Source organism: Stigmatopora nigra, chromosome 13 (genome assembly GCF_051989575.1).
Source record: "Stigmatopora nigra isolate UIUO_SnigA chromosome 13, RoL_Snig_1.1, whole genome shotgun sequence".
Taxonomy (NCBI): Eukaryota; Metazoa; Chordata; class Actinopteri; order Syngnathiformes; family Syngnathidae; genus Stigmatopora; species Stigmatopora nigra.
The window spans coordinates 3098575-3125466 of record NC_135520.1 but is presented as its reverse complement, the minus strand read 5'-3'; the positions used below and the strand labels follow the sequence as shown (position 1 = coordinate 3125466).

The 26892-nt window shown below is 36.7% G+C and overlaps 1 protein-coding gene across 5 annotated transcripts in view; it reads right to left on the bottom strand.

Moving 5' to 3' along the window:
• Window positions 1–26892, bottom strand: part of alk (ALK receptor tyrosine kinase) — a 159736-nt gene that overhangs the window by 22221 nt on the left and 110623 nt on the right. For all 5 annotated transcript variants that reach the window (XM_077731422.1, XM_077731426.1, XM_077731424.1 and 2 more), the window contains 10 exons: window positions 25194–25325; window positions 22163–22291; window positions 20433–20536; window positions 17088–17260; window positions 15961–16061; window positions 10749–10868; window positions 6431–6596; window positions 4925–5072; window positions 1194–1304; window positions 923–1064 (listed from right to left, as the gene is read on the bottom strand). In XM_077731422.1, the coding sequence (XP_077587548.1) occupies window positions 923–1064; window positions 1194–1304; window positions 4925–5072; window positions 6431–6596; window positions 10749–10868; window positions 15961–16061; window positions 17088–17260; window positions 20433–20536; window positions 22163–22291; window positions 25194–25325 (1326 nt within the window). The remainder of the gene's footprint in view (window positions 1–922; window positions 1065–1193; window positions 1305–4924; window positions 5073–6430; window positions 6597–10748; window positions 10869–15960; window positions 16062–17087; window positions 17261–20432; window positions 20537–22162; window positions 22292–25193; window positions 25326–26892) is intronic.

Here is a 26892-nt window from a genome sequence, read left to right as displayed (position 1 = left end):
ATCCCTTAGAAAAAAAATAAAGTAATTTTTTTGTGCCTTGGTACTTAAATGCTGTAAATTGAAAATACGACGTGCACAGGCCCCTGGAATCGTCATCACTTAGCCTCCCCTCCGACGGCAGTTTATTTCATTGCTGCCATCAGTCTTTTCTCACATAAAATGTTCTCCTTACTGTGGACAACCGACTTATGCCACAAAGTAAATAATAGAGACCGGGGCTGTATAGCAAGGGGAAGAGTTGAATGGGGAGGGGGCTTGACCATTACATTACTATAGCAAGCAAAGTACTACATAAGTTCCTTTAAGTATAGTCGTGGTATTTAATTGTAAAGGTATGAATGCATGTTGGGTCTGTTTTTTAAAAAAAAAAAATAATAATTTGACGTCGTAAGTGACTTGAAAGCAGAAGAAGCTGGATTTCATATTCTGTCATCATCGCTTCAACATGTCGCTTATCTTCTAGTTTTAATGAGAAAAAAGAATGTGCTGCTGTTTGTTTTCAATATTTGCATAAATTAGCGCTTTTAAATGAGTCATTTGAAATCTGTGTTTTTGCATTCCATCAAAACAATGTGCAGGTAGTTGTTTTTTGTTCCTTTTCTCAACCAAATTTTCTATTATTTAAAAAAATATATATTGATAGCAAAAATACCTAAAGGGTATATAAGTACGTGCGTTCTATTTCCCTTTTTTTGTATAATTTTGTGATGTTGCTGAGACCATTTTCCCATCCAAATTATTTTTCATTTCTACATGGTGTGTCGGGAGGATGCTGCTAACTTCAAAAGCGTTGATTATTAGTGAGTTTTCTTTGATTTGCTTTGAAGCATTTACCAATGTCTACTTGTGTTAATACAAATCAACTTGGATGCGGTGTGTGTATACAAGTAATTATAATAAAATAAACATAAGCTTGACATACCAGCAGCATTAGACTTGCCGTTGCGACCCGGTTGGCTGAGGTCATAGTCCATCTGTTCAAGCTGGCTCTCCGACTGACTGCTATAGCCTCGGCCTCCTCCTCCACCAGCAATTATGAGGGGGATGTGAATCCCATTAAACACCTGGGTATTTAGTAGTCATTATTTTGTACTTGTTAAAGTGTTATTGCCATTTGTATCAAAGCCATTGTTCAAATTTGTATGCATCCTTAGAAAAGCATCAGTTCAGAATGCAGTTCAATATTTCCTCACCTTGAATACATAGGTAGCTCCGCCTCCTCCTCCACCTCCACCTTTGACTTGACTCTTATTCAGCATTGGACCAGTCTGTTCCAAGCATATCTTGTTCAGTATAGCGTTGGACTGGCAAAAAGAAAGAGAGAGAAGAGATTCATTGTGTGTTAAGTTAGTCATTGTATCCTGTTAAGATCACAACGGTAATAAAATATACAAAGTTTGCATTCCATTGCATACTTGAGTTGGAAAACAATGTGGGCGTAAGGTGGCATATAAAAGTTTAGGCAACCTGGGCAATCCAAAAATTTTATGCTACTGTATACTTAATAAAAGTAGTACATAGTATCTGATGTACCATATTTTGCTGTTTAATATATCCCCCATTTAATATACATATATTTAATATATATTAACAGCAGGGGTATATTAAATGGTGCACAAGCGGGAAGGTACGGTCCACTATGCACTCTTTATGCTACATCAATGTTTTTCCAGACTAAAAAATACTTACTGCTCAGGTTAAAACTACTTACTGCGGAGTAAAGTCTGACTTGGAATTTTAATGAACTTAAGAATCTATAATTATGCCCCCATGAACACCATACACATTTTGCAAAAAAAACAGAGTACCCGGGTATATTAAACAGCAAAATACGGTAAGTTTGGATATGCCAAAAAAAAAATAGATAAATGGGGTTTATTTTTATGTCTAGCATACATGTGCTATTATTTTAAAAGATAGTGTTTTGTGGCGCGATTCGACCCCTTGAAAACCAAGAAGAGAGCTTTTTCGGATATCCTCAAGGGTGACAGACTTTTGGGCAAAGGGCTTGTCCTTGAGAAAATGGAAGAAAAAGTAGCTTCTGCGCACAATTTAATGCACTTTGGGCCACCTTGATAGTCAAAAGATACAGTTTTACTTCTCGACACTGAAATTCACTCAAAGATGCACTCACGGACATTCAATTGTACCTTTTACTTCAATTTGTCAGAACTGAAAGCTCAAGGGGGCCTGGAGTAGGGACAAGGTGGGGCTTGAATGTGAGTATGATTGACATGTCGAGGTAAGATTGGCGGGGTACAAAACAAATAGCAGCGGAAATTGTGAAATGCCTTGATACTTTTCCCCCTGCAAAGCAGTTGGGATTGTTCTACCTCAGCTTTCTAGTTGCAACTGTGAGAAAATAGAACCAAAGAAAGAGCAGGTGGGTGCTTGTGTGTGTGGGTGGGTGACTGTGAAATAAAGTAAACGATATAAAATAAAAACTAAAGTGCTTTAAAACAGTTGTAACATTTAAGTAGCAAAAAACATTTAACATTTACAAATCTAGAGAGGCACTTTAAATTCCGATCACTAAGCTAATGCATCTTAATAACAGCGGGAGTAGGGGTGGGTGGGAATGTGTGTGGCTCTGGCGATATGATTCGTGTCATAATTCACAGCTCACTGCGAACAAATACCCCATGCAAACAAGTGGAAGCGACTGAAATGAAAAATGGAATTAAAACAGAGCATATTTGAAATGATGAAAACGAGTCATAATTGAAAATAAAGACAAATAATAAAAACAGGCTTAACTTGGGGGAAAAAGTCATCTTCAATTTAAACCCATTTAACTACAAAGGAAAATAGTCTGAAGCAATTGCCCTTGAAAAACCAAGCAACTATTGTTTTTATTTTAACCTGTGCATATGTGTATATGTGTATACGTGTATACGTGTATATGTGTATGTGTATGTGTATACGTGTATTTGTGTATATTTGTATTTCTGTATATGTGTATGTGCATACATGTGTATACGTATGTGTATATGTGTATAAGTGTATACGGGCATACGTGTATACGTGTATACGTGTAAACGTGTATGTGTATACGTGTATACGTGTACATGTGTACATGTTTTTTATTAGAAACTTAATGGGCAAATACTACATACCTTAATCAAACTAAACCAATCAAATGAATTAGATGTCTAGCAGTGTCAATGTTAGACAATAACTTAACATTGGAGTAATATCGGTCCAATCAGTGACCACTCAATTATAATGTACAACAAGTGTACTTTAAGAGAAAAATAATGTCAATTTCTCTTTATTTTTTGTATTTTGACTGGAGGTGGACAACGTCTGCAGGCTTCCATGTGTATAAACATTTTTTTTAACTTTATCTCAAGCCAATATCAGGCACCAAACAGCATATAATTAGCATATAATTGAGTCCTTTAATGGAAAAAAAATCCATATTAATGCAATCCCTCTCTGCTACACAGCGGAAAATAAGCATCGGGTGGGAGTACCCTGAGATTGAAATTATTATTATTAGCTATACAAGAAAACATCAAAAATGTTTCTATTTGTGTGATGCCCGTGAAGACATTTTCAAAGATTTTCCGAATATAAATTTGTGTTCCAATATATACAGGAATGGGTATCTTTCCCCTTCAGCGGTCACAGTAAAGTCTGAAAGCATAATTCAAAGATCTTGAAGATCCCTCAAAGTTCCTCAGAAATATTCATAATGCAGATAAGGGATCATACAATGATTGATTATCACTGGGCTTGACATGGTTTCAAAGAGTGCGGGTATTCCTTTAAAGTCGCCTCAAAGATAACATAGCCTTAACATATCTTTGTACATGTTGAGTACAGAGAGATATCTTAAAAAAGCATATAAAACTGAACTAGACCACAACCATATGGTGAAATTGGGATGCTAATACAAATTTTGACAATTAAGCATTAAACTAAGATTGTATTTAGCAATTGGTTGGATTTCTAGCCAACAACATTGCTAGAAAATCCTTATAAAGTCACTTATCTTACAGCCATCTGTCTCTGGGTCTGTTCTTGTATTCACAAATACACACATATATACACAAAACATCAATAATTTGTGTGGAGTCGATTGCAAGGACTCACCCTGACATAATTCATGTCAAATACAGTTGTATCGACTTACTAAATCCCAAGATGAATCATGTCCCGCCAAGCAGCTGACTTTGTTAATTTTTGAAAACTATTCTATGTAGAGTCTGACCTACATTTCTAAAATGTTGATATTGGACATGATGGATGGTTTCATTGGTGACTTGAGGGATTGGGAGGGTTTTTAATCTGAGTGTTGTGCAAGCATAGAAGGGGGAGACTGCCAGCAAACAGCTCCAGAGCATAACGGATGACAACCACCTATGACAAAACAACATAAGTAAGCCAAAGAACGACAGCAGGGGCTTGCTTGTAAGCCTACTTGCGGTTTTAAATAACCTTTTTAGTGGCCAGGACATGAAAAATGAGTATTCCCTTTTCTACCAACATAATTCATGAACTGTGACATTTAGATATTTTAGGCTTAAAATATATCTCTGTCTGTCTGTGTATCTATTTATTATTGGTGCACCCACTACCGTATTTACCGGACTATAAGTGGCATTTATTTATTAATAGTTTAATTGGATTTGCATTTTATACTCAAGTAAGACTTGGATATGTTTTTAAGAGGTTGAATAAGTGCATCCTTGGAAAAAAGAAATCATGAAAATGTATTCATTTTTTGTACCACGCATCTTGGTAAGGATTGCGGGGGCTGCTGGAGCCTCTGCATAAAAAATGATCATCTTAACAAAGTGTGACTTTGGAAAGGGTTCAGTTTAGGATTACAAAAAGTAAAAAAAATAAAAATGTAAATCTATTCTAAACTATAAAAGTTTCTTGGAAGTATAATGACATTGAATTGGATTCCACTTACATTAGGACACGCATCTTCTCCCTTTTGACCAACCAGGATATAAAGCAGCTCTCCTTTCCTGAGTAGAAAGTCACCAGCTATGTAGATGCCATGCGATCTAGTCATGGCCATTACACTTCGGCCGCCTGCTGCCCCGAACGCCGTGATCCTGACAAACAGCCACAAAAGCAAACAAAAAACAATCAAAATCCATTCCTATCATTAACTCCCGATACCAGAAATACTTCAGATCTCCAGACATTTACACACAGATGACAAAAACAAACGAACAAGCCGAATGTAATTTCGACTTTCCTAATGAGAGTAATTGAACATCAACACACGCATGCACGTTTAATAAAATGCAGACTTATGAAAAACAAATCCTCAGACTTTTCCGAACAAGGGAAGCTTGTTTTAAATGTCCCAATTTTACCAGTCAGAGAAGGAAAACATTGTTTTTTGGAAGCACTTCAATATTGCTCTTCCCTGGTGGTCATGCTCGATGGAGAGAGAACGCTGCCTAGTGCTCGCTATAGCTACCTCAGCTGTTTGCCTAATGACATTTGGGAGATGCGTGGCGCGCATTCATCTCTGTGGCCGTCTGTCATCTTCATTTATTGCCTTTGCCAGATAACTAGGCTGCATTGAGGCCACCCATTTAAAGTCTGGAGGCAAGAGGTGGGACATGTGTCATGACATGATTGTTCTTAAGCATTCAAATACACTCCAAATCTCTTTGAGTCTAGGACTTTTTTCCCAACTTAGATTCAAGGTAAATGCCTCATGTTTTCATGAAATGCCTGCAAGAGAAATATTGATCTCTACCCAAGGCGATGGAGACCAATGTACTCTCGTCTTCTCTGCGCAGCAGCAATCATATGGCGTGCAGTAAATAAAATCCAAACTTTTTTTTAACAAGTTTCCCCATGATGGCGCCGTTTACGCGGCAGCCAGTGGCAGTAGCTCTGTCCACTCTTGTTTTTTTTTGTGTTTTACAGCATGTTTTACATTAAAAATTAGAGGGAACATTGACATACACCTGCTTATGGCAGGTGTGACACTGGTGTGCCCATAGTGAGCAATGATGAAGGTACTCTGTGCGCTCAGGGAGGTGGTATTTCTGCCCAGACCAACGAAAAATTTGAGGGTACATTGATGGAGACCATATATAGCGTCCCAGTCTTGTTGGAGTACTTTTTAAGTCTTTTTGAAGATCCTCTCCCTTTTGCTCTACTGTTCTTCTGAGAAACTTTGACACCCTGCTGATCCAACACAGCAGTATAGGAAGACGTGTCATCATGAAAAGCCCAAACTGTTTATTTACACCTACAACTCAGGAAAGAGCTGTAGTCGAGTTGAGGTAGGGCATCCCCACCTCTAAAAAAAGGTAAACTATCCCCAATAGACAGATCAATTGGGCCTATAGGCGGCCTATATTTTAGATAACCCATTTCTAAAAAGTTGCAATACAATGTATTACAAGCATGAAACATAATTTTTCATCAAATAATGACTTGCACCGACCTGTATGTGCCAGTTTCAGGAACCTGCCACATTTGAATGCCTCTAAAGGGCCCACGGGTTCCCACTGTCACATTCATTTTGGTGTTCTTGTAAGAACTGAAGCACTGGGACGGAGTCGGACCTTCCGGGCCACCAGCACCGCAGGTATTAAAAGTCCATTTTTGAGCTGAATACAAAAGACAGAATCATATTTAGCATTAGACAGACATATTGTAGAGAGCAAAAGAGAAAACAGGCATACCCTAAACCATTGAATATGATTCATCCTATTGTAAAAATAACATGAGAGAGGATATGAAACCAATTAATATAAGGTGACTTGTATTAAGGTAAACTCCCCATATGAGATAACACTAATGCAATATTAACAAAGGAAGCAGGCGCCCCATGTGTCACAGCTAATTAGAGCTTTCAGTGAAATTAGATGTGAAGAATCTTAGCACAGCAGAAGGATTTCATGCCGCATTGCCGCTATTGGAGCAAACACTGCCATTGACAATGATAGATGTCCAATCACATGGTGCTTAAGAACAAAATTAAAACTGAAAAGGTCTCAAAATTATATTCATAAGAGTTTAATATCTAAGAGAGAGAGTTTAATATCTAAGAGAGAGAGAGTTGAATATCTAAGAGAGTTTAATGTCTAAGAGAGAGAGTTTAATATCTAAGAGAGAGACTTTAATATCTAAGTACTGTTTAATATCGAAGTACATTTGACTGGCGACCAAAAGGTAACAAAAGACCGGCAAACCAAAAGACTGGCGACCAAACGTCCGGTCACGGTTCACACCAAATCCAGCAATAGAACCATCACGCATTGGGTGGCACCAAACTATTTCATCTAACAACTCTATTTACTGCAATGTGGACAAAATTGGGCTATGGAGGCTAGCTGTTAGTAGAAATGGAGCATGCAAGCTATTACAAATGAGATAGATCAAAGCTGGCATAGTGTGAATGGATCGGCATAAAAATCAGGCATGGAAGACAGATTAATTATAAAAGATGGATTTGCATGATAGTGCTTGTCTTTATATGCCGCGTATGACCCAGCTGGGAACAAAAAAAATCCCAAAATGTTCCATGAGTAAACAATGAAGCTTTTCAGTTTCTCCACTAATAAGCATTGAGATCATGGCAAAAGCTGTCTGTACCAGGGAAACGGACGAGGAGCAGCATCTGCTCAAAGAACAAATTGAACGAGCCAATAGGATTGTTTCAAGCAGGAGTCTATTTGATTTGGAGCCAAGTTTCATCTAATCCACAGCGCCTGGATTTGTTGTCTGATGTTTCATGAGCGCCACTTCGGCACCTTGAAATGAAAATGTGCTAGGGTTCAAAGGAGATCAGCCTTGTGAAACCCTACCACACTTTTGCAGATGATCACTGTTGGAAATGTTAGATTTTGTATCAAATGCTTATCTCGGCGCTCATATCGAGGTTAGCGACGTATTCCCTTCGCTGCGGATTGAAATGACACCCTCCCTGACGACTCTTTCAGTATAAACCAAAGGAGGAAGGAATCTGTTTTGAACAGAGGAGGGAAAAAGCCACTGCATCTAGGCTTGACGCCATAACAGATTTGAGCAAAATGTATAGCCAATACGCAATATTGTAAATGTTTTTTAACCAATTTAACCCCTAATTCGACATTGTATTTTAATAAACCTCACATTCAAATGAAACATACAGTCCTACCTAAAGAAAAACAATCTATATCGAAATAAAAAATGAAATATTCAGTCCTGCCTAAACAAAAAACAATCTATATCGAAAAAAATACATATCATGCCATTTAAAACCTACTTTAGCATTGAATATGAAATAGATGACATAGTCAATGTAATTTTTTGCCAATAAGAGCCCACCAAAAGCATTGATTTGATCCAAAATTACTGTCATTTTTACCTGCATGTTACCAAGATTGAAAGCCAAATTATTATAATTTTTTTTGCCCCAAAATGGCAGTCATTTCAATGCCGTCTTTGTGTACAATCTAAAAATACGAGAGTGACTACACACATCTGCATTTCTGTTGAACATTTTAATTCACCATGCCATAAATGGATTTATAGCATATTGCGACAGGCTTAACTCAGATAAAAGAACACAAATACTTAAGAGGAAAATCCCTCCAAAAAAAATGAGTGCATACAGGTGAAGTTGGGGTGAAGAAAAAAAGAGGAAGCGGGTGAGTATAATGGAATTTGAGACAGCTGCCAGAATGATATTGTGCTTTAGTATACAGGTTAAGTGTTAATAAATAAAACCTTTTAGATCTAAGACAGGGAATGAAACATAAAAGTCAGTGTTGAGATATGTTGGCAGGGAAAGATGAAGGAGAAGCAAGACGAGAGGGGTTTGTTGGGGTTAATCACGCAACGTGTCAAGGGTAGAGAAGCGGTTTGTTGGAGTGACAGGCAAGCAAAGTTAAAAATCCCCGTCAGGCCCAGCACATGGGAAAACGTCAGGTCCACAAGGAGAGAGAGAGACAGTAGACGCTCGGCGAATGTTAAGCACCCCTCGGCCGTTCTCCAACTTCGACTTCTTTGCCCTCTATGGTTACTATCTCTGATAATGACTACGGAAAGACTGGCGACAATTTCAGGCAGGAGGTCATAACTGGAAGCGAAATGACACCCCAACTTTTCTTTTATCAAAAAGTTGAAATGATAGCATTTTTGCTTGCTGATACCAATTCTGAATAGTGGTTGATGCAAATATTGTAAGGAAATGAAAGTATTTATTTGTTTGGAAATAGCTGTTGTTTTTTCATTAATATACATTAAGACAGGGGTAGGGAATCTATGGCTTGGGAGCCATATGTGGCTTATTTGATGATCTCTAGCACCTTTTTAAATCATATTTTTTCTTCATTAGACTCTTCTGCATGCATACTCGCACTGATACACATTGATTAGCAGTTAAATAATGTTCTCAAAATAATTAAAACCTTTTTTTTTACTTTCAAAGTGGTGAAATGATTAATAAATGCTCACATTTTCATGTATTTTTACTTTTAAATTATGAGTATGGCTCTCAAGGAATAATGTTTGAAAATATGCTATGTTTATGGCTCTCTTCGTTAAATAGGTTCCCTCATATACATTAAACCCTGTAATCTTGCAATTGGATACATAAAGTACATAAAAACACTGATTAATTGGGTTTAGATGTAACATTTATCATGTAAATTGAAACATGATTCGCCAAAAGTGACAACTGAAAGGGTTAACCAAGCACACCACTGTTATTCTTCCCCTCAGGAAAAACATAAAGTAGATTAATGTAATTACTATGACATGCTGAGATTTCCAGGGACCAACATCAGTTGGCATTCCTCGAACTTCATCTATCACATTTATTTGATCGCAGGATGCTGACAGTTAACAGATTTTTAGGGAAACATGTTTCCTACCCGAGGCAATAAGTAGAAAAAGATTTCCTATCCAGTTTACCAAGCAAATGTAACAGCGCTTTTTATTTATTTCTTATTTTTTTTTATAATGTGCTGGCTGTTTTGAAAGCTTGCAGGCTAGGAAAATGTGTTTGAGGGAAAATTTGATAAGACTAACAGGAATGTACGAATTTCCATGTAGAAGTCTGCTTGTTGTTGCCCTGTTGGAGCAAAGAGGGGAGGAAGCGTGAGTAGGAAAATGTCAAGTCTGTGTAACCGTCTACATTGACATTCTCAAGAGACAAATTGAAGGATTTTACACTTTGCAAGTGCTTGTCCTGCTTCATTTATTACCAAAGGAGATCTCTACTGGACTCCTGCTGTTGTGGGGTGGAAGCAAAACAGAGGGGGGTACGCTTACTTTATTATAGTCTGGGTCTTGTCAAACAACATGCATTCAGAAGGATTGTCAGTCAGTGCAAGCATGTGTGAGTTTCAGGCAAAGACATTGAAAGAACAACTATGGTAGAATTCAACCTGTAATACAATAGTACCTCGATTTATGAAGTATTTCTTTAGTTCTGTCACTTGGATTTTCATAAGCAGAGGTGTATTTTACATGTGATAGCCCTAATTTGTTCCAAGACCTAAACGTATACCAGTTTTGTATGAAAAAACTTCTAGCCAATGGGAGGCCAGCAGAGTGTTGGGAGATACCCAAAGAGGAAGCAACTCCATCATGACAATTCCAAACTAAAATACATGATGTTACAAGAAGATGTTTGGAATTTGCAAATTTTGTTTATAACTTGAAATTTCTTTTGTATCTAGAGGTAACGTTTTCCCATTGAGACGTTTTGTAAACCTAAAGATTTCACAAGTAGAGGCGTTCGTAAATAGGAGGTGCAAATTCACACTTACGGTAATCTGTAGTAGGCAAATTCCTCAGTGGAATCCCAATGGATGGGGTTGTAGGGGTAACCAGCGGTTTTAGAGGCGACCTTGTCGTACTACTGTGCACTGGTGGGAACTCTCCATTTGCTGAAATGAAAATGTAACGTGTTATCACAAAGGCATTGCATTTGGACTTGGGTGTAGAGCAGAGAAAGGTAGTTGTTATCACATTAAATATACAAGTGAGCACATTACCAGCACATCTTTTACGGCCATTGAATATGTGGAACCTGCAGTAAGGGTTTCATTTGGCTATAAAAGAGAGAGGGAATGGATAGATCCAATTTTCTCTTCCTCTATCTCTTCCAACGGCGAATGGGTAAGCACATTCGGTCTGGCTCTTTTGTAGCAATCCATCAAGCCTCGGGGCCCCCACCACATTTCCAGGACTGAGATCATATGCTTGCTGCTACCTTGATCTCATCCTGCCTAAACTCTCTCCCAGGGTGAAGTCTTCTTGGCAAAAGGGCGCCTGATTGGCTATTACTGCACAAGATAGAGGAAGTTCTGCCCCCGAAAGATCTTTAAAGTAAGGGTGACTAATTTTAGATGCAGTGTTTGGAGGCTGGCCTGGAAAACTGTCACCTCTACTTGTTATGCATGTTTCAGTGGGGGGAGAAAAGATCAGTTTTAATGGTTGCTTAACTGAAAGGATTTGGAAATCAATCATTTTTGGTGATGACGTCAATGAATGTGTTAAACTACACTGCAAACTATGTGCTTTCATGGCTGAGAAATCTTCATCGGGTCAAAACAGGAGAGGTCATGAAATACTATTTGGAAAACAATTATCTTGTAAGGATAATACTAAACGTGAATTCATATACGGAGAGCTACAACTAAATGTCATTTCAGGGAAGTTGATAGACGGCATTGGTTGTCAAAAGCGGAGGCAAACAGAAGAGTTTTCCAGTAAAAAAAATATTTTCTCGTGCTGTACAGAAGCAATTCTTTAACATCAACAACTGGTCATAAAAACTGCTTCTACCTTGACCTAAAATCTGATCGTGCAATTGTGTGGCCATGTTTTTATACGAGGACATAGTAATGCTTTGACAGTACTAATAAACTGTAGGTTGTATTTGCTTTAGTTATATACTACTTTAAATTGAGATACACACAGAATATTGAGCTAAAAGAGTATATCAATACAACAATTAATGCTTCTGCATTTTCATCGATATGGCTAAACATAAAAATGAGTTTTTTATCTGAATTAATCACGATTTAAAAAAAAATGTTTCAGATGTAGTCTACTATATTATTCCTTTGCAAGATTTTTCTGTTTGATTGTTATTATTATTTTTTTATGTTATGATAAGAACTGTTGTTATGGTCCACCACACTGAAATAAACAGTGAGGTACAAAGATCTACTACTTAGACAAACATCTTTGACAGGAACATGATTGCCCACAACTATGATAATAATCCTTATACGGTGACAAAACGGTTACACTTAACTAAATGACACTCCTATAATTGTTACAAGAAAAGAATGACACAAAACGTGCCTTTAAAAGACCAGCTTACAAAGACAACCATGTTGTCTTGGAAAAACCTACATAATGACACTCAAATATTGTCTTCAAAGAAAAAGGAAAAATGTACATCAACTGCTATGGACAGCATGTATAGCTTTGATAAAAGAATAGAAGCAGTCTTTAGTTTTCTGGAAAAAAATAAGCAGCATGGCAGGATTATACATTCCTTGTATTTTCTTTTCCTTTTCCTCTGTTGACACCATGTTAACAAAGATTTTTCCAAAGCATTAAATAATGAAAAATGTTCTTTGTCAACAGCCTTCTGCCTGTTCAATAAAAATAAAAAAAATAAAGATGTTTTTAAATATTTTCTGCCTATGGCTGGGGTGTCCAATCGTTTTTCTTTGAGTACTGCTTTTACTGAAATCATTTTTTTTCCCATTTTTTTTCTATATGTCAGGTATTCACCCCTCAGTTGAGAAGTGCAATGTAGGCTATATTTAAGCTTCTTGTGCAGGCCATTTTTAGCAGTTTAGACACCCCTGGCCTGTGGATTTTATACCATATTTTCACGACTATAAGGCGCACCCTCAATGAATGACATATTTTAATTGTTTTTCCATATATAGAGCACACTGGATTATAAGGCGTCCTGTCTATTTTGGAATTTTAATTTTAAAAAAGAAAAATATAAAGATTCATCTTTCATATCAGCCATGGTTGCAGGGTGCTGGAGCCTATCCCAGCAGACTACACCCTTTACTCAGTCACACACACAATCCCCCGCTTACATGAACAATAAAAAACAAATTAGAATTCAATAGTGACCGTGTTCATGTCACAAAATGTTAATGTCGAAACACTTTGAGAATCAGACTCATCCACTAAAAGATTGTTTTTTTTTGCACCCACATCTATTTATGACAAGTCACAAATTGTCCTCTCATAATACAACAGGGATTTCAAAGCTTAAACTCTTTTCACACAGCCGTGAACGCAGGTAGAAAATCAATATCTCCTTCCCAAGGCTGTAATTCTCCAATGAAAATGATCATTTAAACCTTTGCCGTTGAAAGCCATACGCAGATTTGATGGATCACGTAATACATAGAAGTGAAAATAATACATTTGTTTGGTAAAATGAGTGGAATCACTTAACTCAGCCTCCCATGGGAAGTGAGAGGCTTATTATATGTGTTGTTTTAGCACTAGCTCAGTATGTTTTATGTGTGTGACAATCCAGATGGAAAGACAAAGATGGAAAGGGGGAAATACAGCGGACTAGGCAGCCCTGGAACATGTATCGTTGGAATGATGCTGTAAGGACTAGTTGACACAGTGGCATGAAAAGGAGGCCTGAGAAAAGATGATTAAAATGTCACTTTTTGTTAGTAGAGGAGATGAAACCCCCCTTGAAGCCAAAAGTATTGAAGTCCAATATTAAAATGTTGGGAGATCTGCTTTTAAAATGTAATGCATGTCAATGGCAGGGAAAATGTGAAATAAACCATGCAGAAGAAAGAGAAAAGCATAAAAGTCTTGAAAATCACAATACATTTAGCTAAATATTCTACTTTGGACTATTTTTGGTTTATTTATTAAAATCAAAATATTTTGACAAAATATTACTTTGTGCTGGACAACTGAATGGCAAAAAAAGAAGGATTTAAGATTTTTTTGATTTTATATGGCTATATTAATGTTCAAATTCGGCAAAAAAGAAGACATTTGGTTCTGGTGGCTATGTATTGGAATGGGACTTTAATAGTGACTACTTCATTTGCATAAACACACCTGAGGGACTATTACGCATCTGCCCTGACCTGTCCTTTTCTCTCTTAACAACCAGTGGTGCAATGAATTCATTACTTAGACTATTTTATAGATTATTATTATTATTGCTAATCTTATATGACATTTAATTTCGAAATGATAGGCAGTCAGCCTTTGGGAACTGTACAGCGATAGAGTCATAGTATCCCAAACGAAACGGTGAGGGTCTCTTCTAACTATGTGGAAGTATCCTGGAGCAAGATGTTAAAGTCGTCATTTCAAGTGATGCTGCGTCATCCGTATTTGAATGAGACGACAGTGTCAAAACGCTTTGAGCACCTCGACGGTAGGTAGAAAAGCGCAATACAAGTGAAAATCCATTAACGTTAGAATGGTCACATCTAAATTGTATTCCATGACAGTGTTGCAATCGCCTGGATTGATGAGGTTAGTCATAAAGAATTCATGTGCGTCTTCAGCATCTCCCATTAACTGCTTGGACTGACAGGCAATAAAATGTGACCGAGTCCAACGTAGATGGATGACATGGATACCTGCTCTGGATTAAGAGCTTGCCATCTGGAAAGTGAGCAAATAGACAGATGTTCCTGCAGTGTTGCAAAAACAGAGCTGCCAATCAAGGGGGAAATCAAGCACACATTGCTGCCGTCCCCTAGAAAATGTCATCGCTCGGGACGGGGAAGGTTTCGGCGTTGACAAAGGGTGGGTGGGGATCTCCTTCGGTCTAGACCTCAGGTGTCAATGTGATGGACCAAGTTCCGGACCACCATGTAATATTGTGAGGAGCAAATTATGTGTCGGCTACATGTGTTATAAAATTCAAATGAAGACTATAATGTATATGGCTCTCCGCCTTTTTAAAATCATAATTTTTAGTATTTAGGTATTTCTTATTTAATTTTTTTTCATTGATAGGGTTTTTAAGGGAAAAAAATGACAGAAAATATTGTTTTTCCAAAAAAATATAGTTCTATTTACTGTTTTTTAAATTAAAAATAATGTATTTAAAAACAAACATTGTATTTAATTTTTTAAATCTAAAATTATTAACAATAGATGTGTGAAAATACGGAAAAATAATCACAAAACATTGCACAAGTAGAAAAGTAGTTGACAGCTGCTATACTAATAAAACTAAAAAATTAACAACATAATCCATATCTTGTCGCCTCATTATCAAATCTCAATTTAAATCTGTAGTTAGAGCCCTGCTTCATGTTATGTTTTGGCGACTGTTAATCAAGTTCAATGTTGAACTCCATCAAGCTGATTACTGTTGGCACTAAAACACCGTTTAGTCATTCACCTGATTAGAAAATTGAAGGGTCTTCTAGTTTGCAGGTGTCTCCAAGTTTACATAAGATAAGATTTATCTGCCTGACAACATAACATATTATTATCTACCCTATCTATTGGTTGGATTTTAGTGAAATATGAAAATTGTAATCTTAAAAAGTTGGTTAAGATTCATGATTTAAATATATCAACCTTTTATAATTTTTTTTTATTCTGAGTCAATTCACTGCTCATCTTAAACTGGATGTTATTTTGACATCGCAAAAGGTTCTGTGGCATTATTACTCACGTCACATATCAAACATGTATCCTGAGGAAAGAAGAGATGGAGGAGTCTTGAACTCTTAACCTTTAGTTCTCTGTCATCTTGCTTTTGTTTTGATTCTTTGCCTGTTTTATGCTCAATTTAACTGACTTGTTATTGTTCCAGAAGGGATGGATTTACTTTAAGATTTATGGGATACAAAAATGCATTTATGGGGGCATGAAAAGGTTATGTAAGTTTAAAATAATCAGCATATTTCAATGATAAATGCAGTGTTTTCCTTACAATATAAAAAAAGATAGAAAATAACAAGGTGCAAAACTGAGTTAAGTAGTACTCACAAGCAAGGAAGCAGTTCATACTGAAGGAGATGTTGTCAAGGGTCATAACAGATCCAGGTCCAAGTCCCGGTCCATCTTCTGAGTTGAAAATAAGCCAGAACCTACAGAGGGAGAGTAAACTTAAATCAATATAAAGACAAAAAGGTCTAATTGCTGCCAATGGAATGGAAGCACAACAAGAATGGCCCTAACATTTTTGTACAAGCTCTAATGGTCTTATACAAGTCAGGAATTGAATAGAAGTGTCTATGGAGTTTTCATATTGTAGAAATAATACAGTTTGATTATTATTACACATGAATAATTTACCCAGTATTAATGTAGTAGTAGATATTTCATTATAGGTGTAATTATCTGTGACTAGGATGGATACATTTAGTTGTGATAGCAGAGTAGTTTTCTATTGAGATTTTAATTGGAAAAACAATTTCTCGGTCAGTATCAATTATATTCTTCTTAAACATATTCTGACTTACATTTATGTGTACTAATGTACGATCATGTTCCAACACTGGTCATCACTTGAAAATGTACTTAATCTCTAGAAAAGGTCAACTTGCAAAGATTATAAAGTTCAACTGGTGGTTATGAACATGACATTCTAATTTAGGTCAAAGAACCGCTGACTACATAACACAGGAATAAAAAATTAATCACCCTCAGTGGAACAGGATTACTCGAGCTCAAAAAGCAGAGAAAGCAGCAGTCATGCAAATAAAGACGAAATGCTTTATGTGGTTTCCTTTGCTTTTTACCTTGTGAGTATTTAGCATTAACATATCTTTCCTTTGAGGGGAAATATAGAAATCTGGCTAATTCCAAAGAAGGAAGATGGAACTGTGTGTATTCAATAAAATATTCCATCATGGTCAACCAAAACAAAAAGAAAACAAGGCTGATATTTAAATAGTACAATTGTGATCCTAATATTTGAGTCAACAGAAAATGGGATATAAAGGTTTTCAATATCCAGACCAAGAAGGACATAAGTGTTTATGCTAATGTATGACGGACAGGTACAATAGATGTTGATGACTTCTTAAATCTAAAACCAATATGGTCCCTTAATGATAGCTTAGACACTCTGTCTTGATATAATCATGGAGTGACAAGGGTGGGTGTCGTACCAGTCAGCCAGACCATAAAGTGGAACCGTAACGAGTTTCCAGCCTCTCTTGGACGTAGGTTCGTTGGCCGAGTGCCACAGTTGGCGCTGGTCCTTAGGGCCAGTGCTGTTTTCTGATATCCACAAGGAGAGTGACCCTTTTTGTATACCTCCAGAACACATCCAGAAGCGCACCTGTGGGAAATAATCAACAAAGTCAAGTCATTACGTATACATGAAGTAAGTAAGACATGAGTTGAAACTTAAGGGTTCTAAAAGAATGATGCACATTTTGTATTGTGATAAAAAAAGCAGTATTTGCCAATACAGCATTGCAAAAAAATCAATATTGGGACACACAAGATGGATCTCCAATAGACGATTGCTGTCTTAAGTAAATCTTTTTGAAGAAATTGTTGAAAAATGAGGCAAAATGTCTTCCAAGACAACCTGAATAGCCCTTTTCCAATCAATATCCTGTGAATAACATGCAAATATTGCTTTCTGTCACTAGGAACTGCAACAGTTTTTCAATTAATCCACTACAACCCAAACCATAAGTAAAAATAGGGATGTAAATCGCTCCAGTTCGTTGCGTATAGTCGAAAATTCGATCCAATGAATTCATCAGTTCAGGTGTCACAACAATTGGCCTGTCTTAATCCTCTTAAAGCTGAGGAACACTGCATTTGATTTAAATGTGATTTGCATGTGAAATCTTTACCCTCAACTGCTCACTCACTCTTCCAGGAAATCCTAAAGGTCAAAACTCCACCTTCCTTAAACCCTGGCTGCAAGATTTTGCTGGTGATGCGAAACAAACTCTGAAATTATTCATGGCCAGATCTTTATGCTCAGAATGGCTTTCCCTATAGAAGACCATGCAATCCAAGTCAATAAATCCCATATGCCCTTGTTGGAGAAACATCATTTTCCACTTAAATCCTCCAGAGGTTAAGTGACTTCCACAAGTGGCTAGCGTCACAACAAAAAGCCTTGACAAGGTTCTGAAAATGGGAACAAAGAAGGAAGGCACAACAAACAGAATAATTCAAAACAAAAACAAGTGATGAATACATGGAACGAGGAGCAGATTGGCACAAAAAGGGCATAATAGATGAGACCACTTATAACTAATGACACAATGAGTATATTATGAGACTCAAAAAATAAAGCTTAGAACGATGTTTTTAAAAAAAAAAACACAAATCCAAATCTACAATTCCATGAGTACATATCTGAAGTTAATAAACTCCAAAAATCCAGTCTATGAACAAAAAGTCATTCAATAAAAAGTCTTAATGAACTGATTTTGCCTACAATAAGACTAAAATGTGAAAAAATGAGCCAATTCATCCAACAAAACAATTGATTTGTCTTAAAATGTGATGACACAAGGCCTGAATATTTTATATGGTCGAAGAAATCAAGTAGAACGAGCAAGCTCTCCAAAGATTCAGTGATTAATAGAATTCAACCAGGAAGATCATTAAGTTTGTTTTGCATCAAAACTACTCCTGCATGCTTCTCTGCAAATTAATCTAATTTTGTTGTTTCCTGAAGGGATACGGTCAGACTAATCTGGCTGGAAAACACACAGAGCGGAACACAAATTAAACTGCAGGAAGAAAATAGCTGGACAGCTTGCCAACAACCATGAATTGCTAGCATGTCCCTCAACAGTATTTTATTAAAGCCGAGCACATAATTCTTCCTTCACCATTTACTGAGAAAGATGCTGCTTTAATTTTGATAAGCGTGACCAAATGAGCTAACCCAACCAGAAAACTAAATGTAACATCTTTATTTCAAGCACACTGATCCATTACACTTTGCGTTGCTTATCATATCCTTTTGCCGAACCAGATGGTGATTTCTAGAACCCTCGATTGTGGGCAATGGACATCGGGCAAGAGATGAGAGCGAGCTCTGTTAATACCCAAAACGAATATCGTCATTTTTTTTAGGTGTCCAGGAGTCTGTGGGCCAGAACCACCAGTGAAGATTACGTGTAGAGAATTGGGATTTAGTGTCTTCATCTGGGCTAATCTTTGGCTAGGAGTCAAGAGATTGCGCAAAAAAACTACAACCTATGACAATCAATGTTCCCTCTAATTTTTCGTTGGTCTGGGCAGAAAGACAACCTCCCTGAGCGCACTGAGTACCAGTGTGAGCGACATGATTGGTCGCTATGGGCACCCCAGTATCACAACTGGCATAAGCAGGTGCATGCCAATGTACCCTCTAATTTTAATGTAAAATATGCTGTAAAACACAAAAAAACATAAGAGTGGACAAAGCTACTGCCACTGGCTGCTGCTTAAATGGCGCCATCATGGGGAAAGGGGTTAAAAAAAAGTTTGGATTTTATTTACTGGGGGCCATATGATTGCTGCTGCGCAGAGAAGATGAGTAGTGCACATCTACGTTCATTTGTTTGGGTTCTTCCTTCATGCACCAACGTTATACCTTCTCAATATTTCTAATTCTCTTCAGGTTTCTCTTCCAGTTGCTGTGATTTGACCTTTCAGGACTGTCAAAACGTTGGTACCATCCTATCACATTTTTAATGACTCCCTTCATCTATTTCATAGAAAGCCAAGGCAGCAAAACAACACCAATATTTATCTTATTACACAGCCATAATTGAGAAGTCAAGGATAAAAACACTTCATCTACATGCTTCAGTAGCATCATGACCTACCAAAATGGTCTTTTAATTTGATGTGTTGCTAGGTGGAAGAGGATTTAGATTGACAAGGTCAGCCTTAAAGTCTAGCCCTTACTCTGTTTTCCCCTTAAGACACAATGATAGAGACAGATCGCTGTGCGTTCCAAAGATTTCACATCAATGTTTAGATGTCTGGGAAAATATCAAAGCCGTCTTGACAAGACAGCATCTTTTAAGGGTCTCTGCTTGCTGACCCTTCCAGCTACACTGACTTTGCTCATCATGTTCTCTTCATTTTCTGATCATTAAACACGTAGATATTCAATATTAACAGTTTACAACAAATTGGGTATAATTGACATTATTTTAAGTATAAAAATGAACTATATATATTTCTTTTCCAGTAGTGAAAAGCAATTCATTCATGCATCATTTATCTTTCATACTGGTTTATCCTCTTGAGAGCCGTGGGGGTGCTGGAGCCTATCCAAAATGTGCATGGGAACTACAAATGTCTATTAATATAGGCAAATATCATCTATTTTTTTTAAAGAATTGTCATATCATCATAAAATTGGCGATCTAACTCCCTAGTGAGCAAATATGAGCAAAAATCAACTAACCAACTGTTATTTCTACTTTTACAATCCTAAAAAGTTCTGCTTTTAACATTCATAATATAAATAAAGTGCTTACCATGCATGGAGAATTCCTTAAAGGAGGAGGAAATAGAGGACTCCTTAGTGATGATGAGTGACGTTGACCTTTGAACTGGTTGCCCTCCATACCCAGTGTGGTACCTTTTAAACATAAACACAATTATTATAAAGGGAAAACATCATAGCTAAATATCAATATAAAAAAATGGGCCTCCTGGCATTATACATTTTTATTTTTGATAAAAATGCTGCTATGCTTTAGTCCACTTCATCGAATGTTTGATATATTTAGTTAATAGGGAGTATGCTGACGCATGCTTAAATGAGTATTATCCACCATGAATGGTGATGAACACTAATTCAGAACATAGTAGCTTTATATACAGTAATTACTGTAGTGCCATCGTTCTTTGCCAGTTAATAATGACTGTGACCTTGTATAATATGAATTTATTTTACAGCTAGACATACGTTCATGCATGAACACACATCCCAATGTGCCATACACTTTCATTTATAAGTATGTCCACGCACAATACACATTTAATTAAATGAGCTAAAAAAGGAAACGTGCCAGCCGAAATCTAGCCCACGTTTGCAAGTTTAACATGTCATGATTCCGGAAATTGTCATCCTGTCAACTTTCTATATTGATTAAATATAATAATCTCCACATGCAAATGAGAAGGTATGTAAAACCCAAGGCTTTAAATCAGAAAAATTGTCTTGTTGAACCCTGGTGTACGATTGGAGAATCATATTATGGCTTCTTTAATACCTACTCCACTAAAGCTGCTTTTGGGACTAGAGTATTGTGTTTTTTTTTCTCCTTACTGCATGACCTGTTATATTGCATATAATAAAACAACACATGCAATAGTGTGGTACTAGCTTATTGTAAAATTATTCCTAGGCAATGCTTGTGGCAATATATTTTTTGTGAATTGTTTTATTGCACTATTGCTTGCTTTTCCATGGTACAACACAGTTGTACTTGCGACTAAGGATTTTTAACTGTCAAAAGTATTACCATGCAACATTACTGTTGGTACTTGATCAGGCATTGTTACAATTTTGAAGAGCCTAAATTGAATTTTGTTAATTTGCTGCTCAAATGCTGGCCTTGGCTGATAAACAGTTAACAAAAAAATGCAAAAAATATTCTCTATTTCTGTCAGGAGAAGTACAAAACCTATATTTATATCATGACAAAGATTTTACGGTAACATGGAAAAAACAAACTGTCATGTATATTTTAGAGTTTAATATCGAAGTACTGTTGAAAACAGTAGATATTTAGATATTAAACTATCTTATGAATATAATTTTGAGAACTGGTTTCAACAGTACTTGGATATTAAACAGTACTTAGATATTAAACTCTCTTAGATATTAAACTCTCTCATGAATATAATTTTAAGAGCTGGTTTAAACAGTACTTGGATATTAAACAGTACTTAGATATATTACAGTACTTAGATTTTTTACAGTACTTAGATTTTTTACAGTACTTAGATTTTTTACAGTACTTAGATTTTTTTTACAGTACTTAGATATTAAACTCTCACATGAATATAATTTTGAGAGCTGGTTTCAACAGTAAACTCTCGGTCACCATTTGACCGGCGACCAAAAGGGACCAAAAGACCAACGACCAAATGTCCGTTCACGGATATATACTTTTGACAACTCTACTGCATAAGAAACAGAAACTAAAAATCAAAAATAACATTATAGATGATCTTGACTTCAATAAATGTAAATCACCTGAGGATGGGCAACTCTTTCTAGTAGCCTTGGCTGGATTCTGTAGTCTTCTCCAAGGAATGCCCATTATTGACTGCCAACCGCACTCATCTTCTTCAAAAGAGCAATAGCTTCCATTGAGAAAGCGGCCTGAATAAAAGAAAAGAAAAAAAAAAGTATATTTAGCAAGACTTTGCAATACTATAACAATAATGACGAAAGTTGGGTTGTATATAATGAGGGAGACAGACCCAATAGTGGGAAAAGACCAAGTGAAGAGGAAAAGCAATCAGGCGGAGATTTGGGATCAACGAGAGTGAAAGTGGGATTGCCCAGGTGGGCCGGAGGGACTCATTGTACCGGGGAAATTTAAGGTTGGAGTGGAAGCTGAAACGGCACCACAAAAACAAGTAGGAAATTGGAAAGGCCCTCATCACGGGGATCGGAAAAGAGTGACAAGGGCGACTCGGGCGGGAATTGAAGGCTCTCAGGTGGCCGAGCCATCGTTTTTTTTTGGGAGTGACCATCAAGTGAATGGCGTGTGTCCACAGCCTTTTTTTGCAGCTTACTGCCAGGGTCTTTTAGTGACTTGAGCAGGCCATCAAATGCAGCCTTGTGGAACCACAAGAATGTTTGGTCCTTCTCGCCTCATTTCCACAACGACATCATGGGAAAATGCAAACTCTTTATTCCTAACAAGATTTGCCCTCCCTTGTTTGTGTAAGTAATTGACTGCATAAATCAAATACAACTTGGAATGGGCAAATACTGTAGATTTGATGTATTTGTTTTGATTTTTTTTCTCTCAATAAAGAATTTTGCGGCCTATTTTCAGATCACAGAATTTAATGGCCGACTCAGACCTTCACTACTAGGGTACACTAATGCAGGGGTGTTCAAATCGCGGTCCATGGGCCAACTCGGGTTCTCTACCCAGTGTTTATTAGCCCGCAGCAAATTATGACCCCAAAAAATCACTCAATAGGACATCACAGCAAATCTAAGGACCCATTTAATGTCATATTTCCAAGCAACCCATGATTTGACATCTAATGTATGTGAAAACTAAATTTAAACCTTTTTAACGTCATCATAGCATCATGTTTTGTTTACATCTATGCTCGCCAATATTACTCATTACTTTTCCTTTCCTTGTTAGTTAGCATGGGTAGAACAACAGCTGAAAGAAAAGCGATATTTCAAAGCAACAGCCTCATTAAGTAATAAAAAAAATATACAGTAGAAGGAGGATTCTTGCAGATTACCACTTATATAGCATGCACGCAATTCCCTTCGATGGAAGCAGCATTCCTCTGTAGTTTGATGGAATATGCTGAAAAGCAGTGGGGTGTCGGCAGAATTCCGATTGACGCAGATCAACCGGAGATGTGAGTGAAATAAGGGCGAATGCGTGTATGTGTAATGATGCAGAGGCTGGATCGGGTACAGGCTAAATTGTACCTCCAAGTCAAAAGATATGGTGATTGACAGGTGTTATGATCGTTGCCTGTGAATCCCAAGATACCTTTTCCTGTTAATTAGCCTGCGTCGAGCTTAGAAAGGATTTAAAGAGATCAAATTGGGAATTTCGTGGAGAAATCACAAAGGATGGGCTACCAAAATAAAAAGCATGTGTGTTGATTTGCATTTTGAGGGTTAATAGTTAGTGAAGGTTTCCAAATTATGGCCACTACAGTTTTTTTTCCTAAATATGACCCAGAAATTCAGTCTGCATTCTGTTCCGTTTTTCAGATTCAATATGAGATGGAGTTAGTCCAGAGGTGGGCAAAGTTTTGGGCCCGGGGGCCACATTGACTTTAAAAAAATTGACAGATGGGACGGGTCAGCACAAGATACGATACATATAAAAAAGTGCATCCGTTTACAGTACATATGAAACATAAACAGAAAAAAGGACTAAAGTATTAACATGCTCATCACTCATAATTCAAGTAAAAAGTATAAAGTACAAAGTAAAGTAAAAATGTATTAAGAATTATTAAAATGTAATTAAAATAAATTAAACACGAAAAACAAATGAGTAAACAGAGCTCCTCGCGGGCCGGATTAAAAAGCGTCACGAGCCTTATGTGGGCCGTGGGCCGTAGTTTGCGCATGCTGAGTTAGTCAATCCATAAAAATATTTTTCTTGACTCGATTTACATTTCCAGTTAGCCTTCACATATCTAAATTTTTGGAGGAAAAATGTTTGCACTCCCGTTTTTCAGATAAAGTAATCAACTGTCCATGTCATACAAAAAAATGACTTAATAATAATCATTTGCGCTTGTCCTCAGTCATAGAGGATAAAGGTTATTACTATTTTAAGAAAAGATAGACAGGCCAATGCGAAGACTGTCCATCAAAGCAAATGACAGCAGGACTTGATGAGTGTGCTTTCTCCTCTGTGAGAAGGCAAGGCGAAAGGTGACTTGGTGATTTTGTCAAATCAATTCCCGGTGGACTTAAAAAGCAGCGCGTGTGGAAAGCTCAATGTTTTGTCATTTGAATAATGACTAATTCCTGTCACATACACATACAAACGCCTACGTGTGTGTGCACATCCAAAACACCCACAGCCAGATGTCTAGAATGAAGTAAGAAAACCCAAGCCAAATCAATGTTTTTTTTATTATTTATCAGCTCTTAAGGCCACTGAATATTTTGTCAGGAACGGTTTGATTTTTATCCGCAAGATTTTCATCTATTCTCACAGTGTTATGGTAACTGTTCCGGTGTCAGTTTTCCCTGTATTTTTATTTTCCAGTCTTGTCTGGTTTTGTTGTTTTTCGTGTCAACCTTTCCTGTCCATTTATTGTTTTGTTATTTAATTCCCGGATTTATTTCTGTTATGTTGCATCATGTTTTTTCTTCCCTTTTTTATTGGACTTTGATGCTAGTTATTTAAACGTTCTTATTATTTAAAATTCATTCATTAACTCTTCTTCTATGTGACTGAATCCACTGGTTTTGTTCAATTTAATAATTCCAAGAATACGTTTGGACAGCTAGCGTGATTTTTGACACTGTTACTAGAAGATGGTGTACTCACGACATCGCTCTCCCTCGTCATCCCCGAGTGGACAGTCTGTTCTGAAGTCACATAGTTTGTCCAATGTGATTGCAGGTCCTTCATGACAATGGTACTTTCCTTCAAGGGTGATGGTTGGGCCTGCTGAGGAAGCTGGAAAAACAGGAGAAAGTTGACAAAAATGATCATTAATTATTGGAAAATACCGTTTCTCAATATCAATGATTGTAACCAGTGATATCATTTTAAAAAACTCATCCAGTTACTTTTATATAGGGCTATAATACAACCCTATAACAAATGTTATAGAACTCAACCTTCCTGGTAGATTTTTTTGTGCAGAAAAAGTGCAAATCGTCAAATAAACTTTAAGTAATTTGCTTTAAAAGACAAACCAAATCAATGGAAATCAGATATTTACTTTTTCCTAACAAGAAAAAAGAATCACTCAAGTATGAGGGAATAAAATGGAATGAGAAAGTTAATACACAACTAGTACTTTGTCGTATTATCCCTTAAAGGATTTCAAGTTGGCCCCTGCATCCTTAGACATTTCTAAAAGGGGCCATTACAGAAAAAAAAGTTTTGACACTCCTAAGCTAAGCTAAAAAATTATTAATCAAGAGAAAATCCACAGCAAGGTTGCAAAAGTACATCAGTCAGTGACATGAGCTAATTTATGTCTTGCTTTTAAGGGTGTATGACATCCTACGGCTGTCTTGTACCAAGATAAATAACTTTCCCCGGTCTGCATAATCAACTGGCTTTGAGTACAAAGTATTCAACAGAAAAAAACAGAAAAAATAAAAAACAAGTGACCCAGATATTCTTGGAGTTATCAAAATGTGAGCTTGTTTTCTTGCCCTTTTGTTCCCCAACATGCACAAACACAAATATGCAAACATACTGATTTGATGCACTGTACTTATTTAAAAAAAAACTTGCACTGTTGTTAAATTTGCATATCTATGCAAATAAGAGAACTGGTGTTTTTAATATTCCCAGACTGTGGATGCCACATTCCCTACTCTCATATGTAGATCACAGGAAAGAAAGCCTCCTGCAGAAAAAGTAAGGCTGAGCTTGATGTACTCCTCTTTTTAAAAACATGTAGAGAACAGCTTTTCATCATGATTAAATGGTTGGATTAGTTAAGAATGGCTCAGCTGTGTGAGACAGTTTTAAATCAATCAATATAATATTTAGATTTTTTTAAATAGATGGATTAAAAGAACTAGATTAAAAGCCCTGAATATTCCATTTTTTATAGATCGAAAACAATGTTTATTTTAGCTTTTTTATATATTTTTAGATATTACAAAATTATTTTTGAACTAAAAACAGAAAAAATGATTAAAAAATGACATTTATTGATTTAAAAGGGGGGAAATCAGGAAATTTAATATACATCTATACTTCATTTTAATTTGATCCTAAAACCGAAAGTCAGAACTCATGATTTAATTTCCCGAGCCACACAAAATGATGTGGCGGGCCAGATTTGGCCCCCGGGCCGCCACTTTGACACGTTGCTTTCCGATTGCTAAGATAATTTTGCGCCATATTGCTTCTGAGATGACTATACTGATCGAAAAATCATTATGCCCTTGGCAGCAGTAGACGTCCAACGCATTTTGACTAAGCTAACTTATTTTGCCAAAAATGAACTGGTCCAACCCACATGAGTTGGAGAAATTGTAATGAATGTGGCTTGTAAACT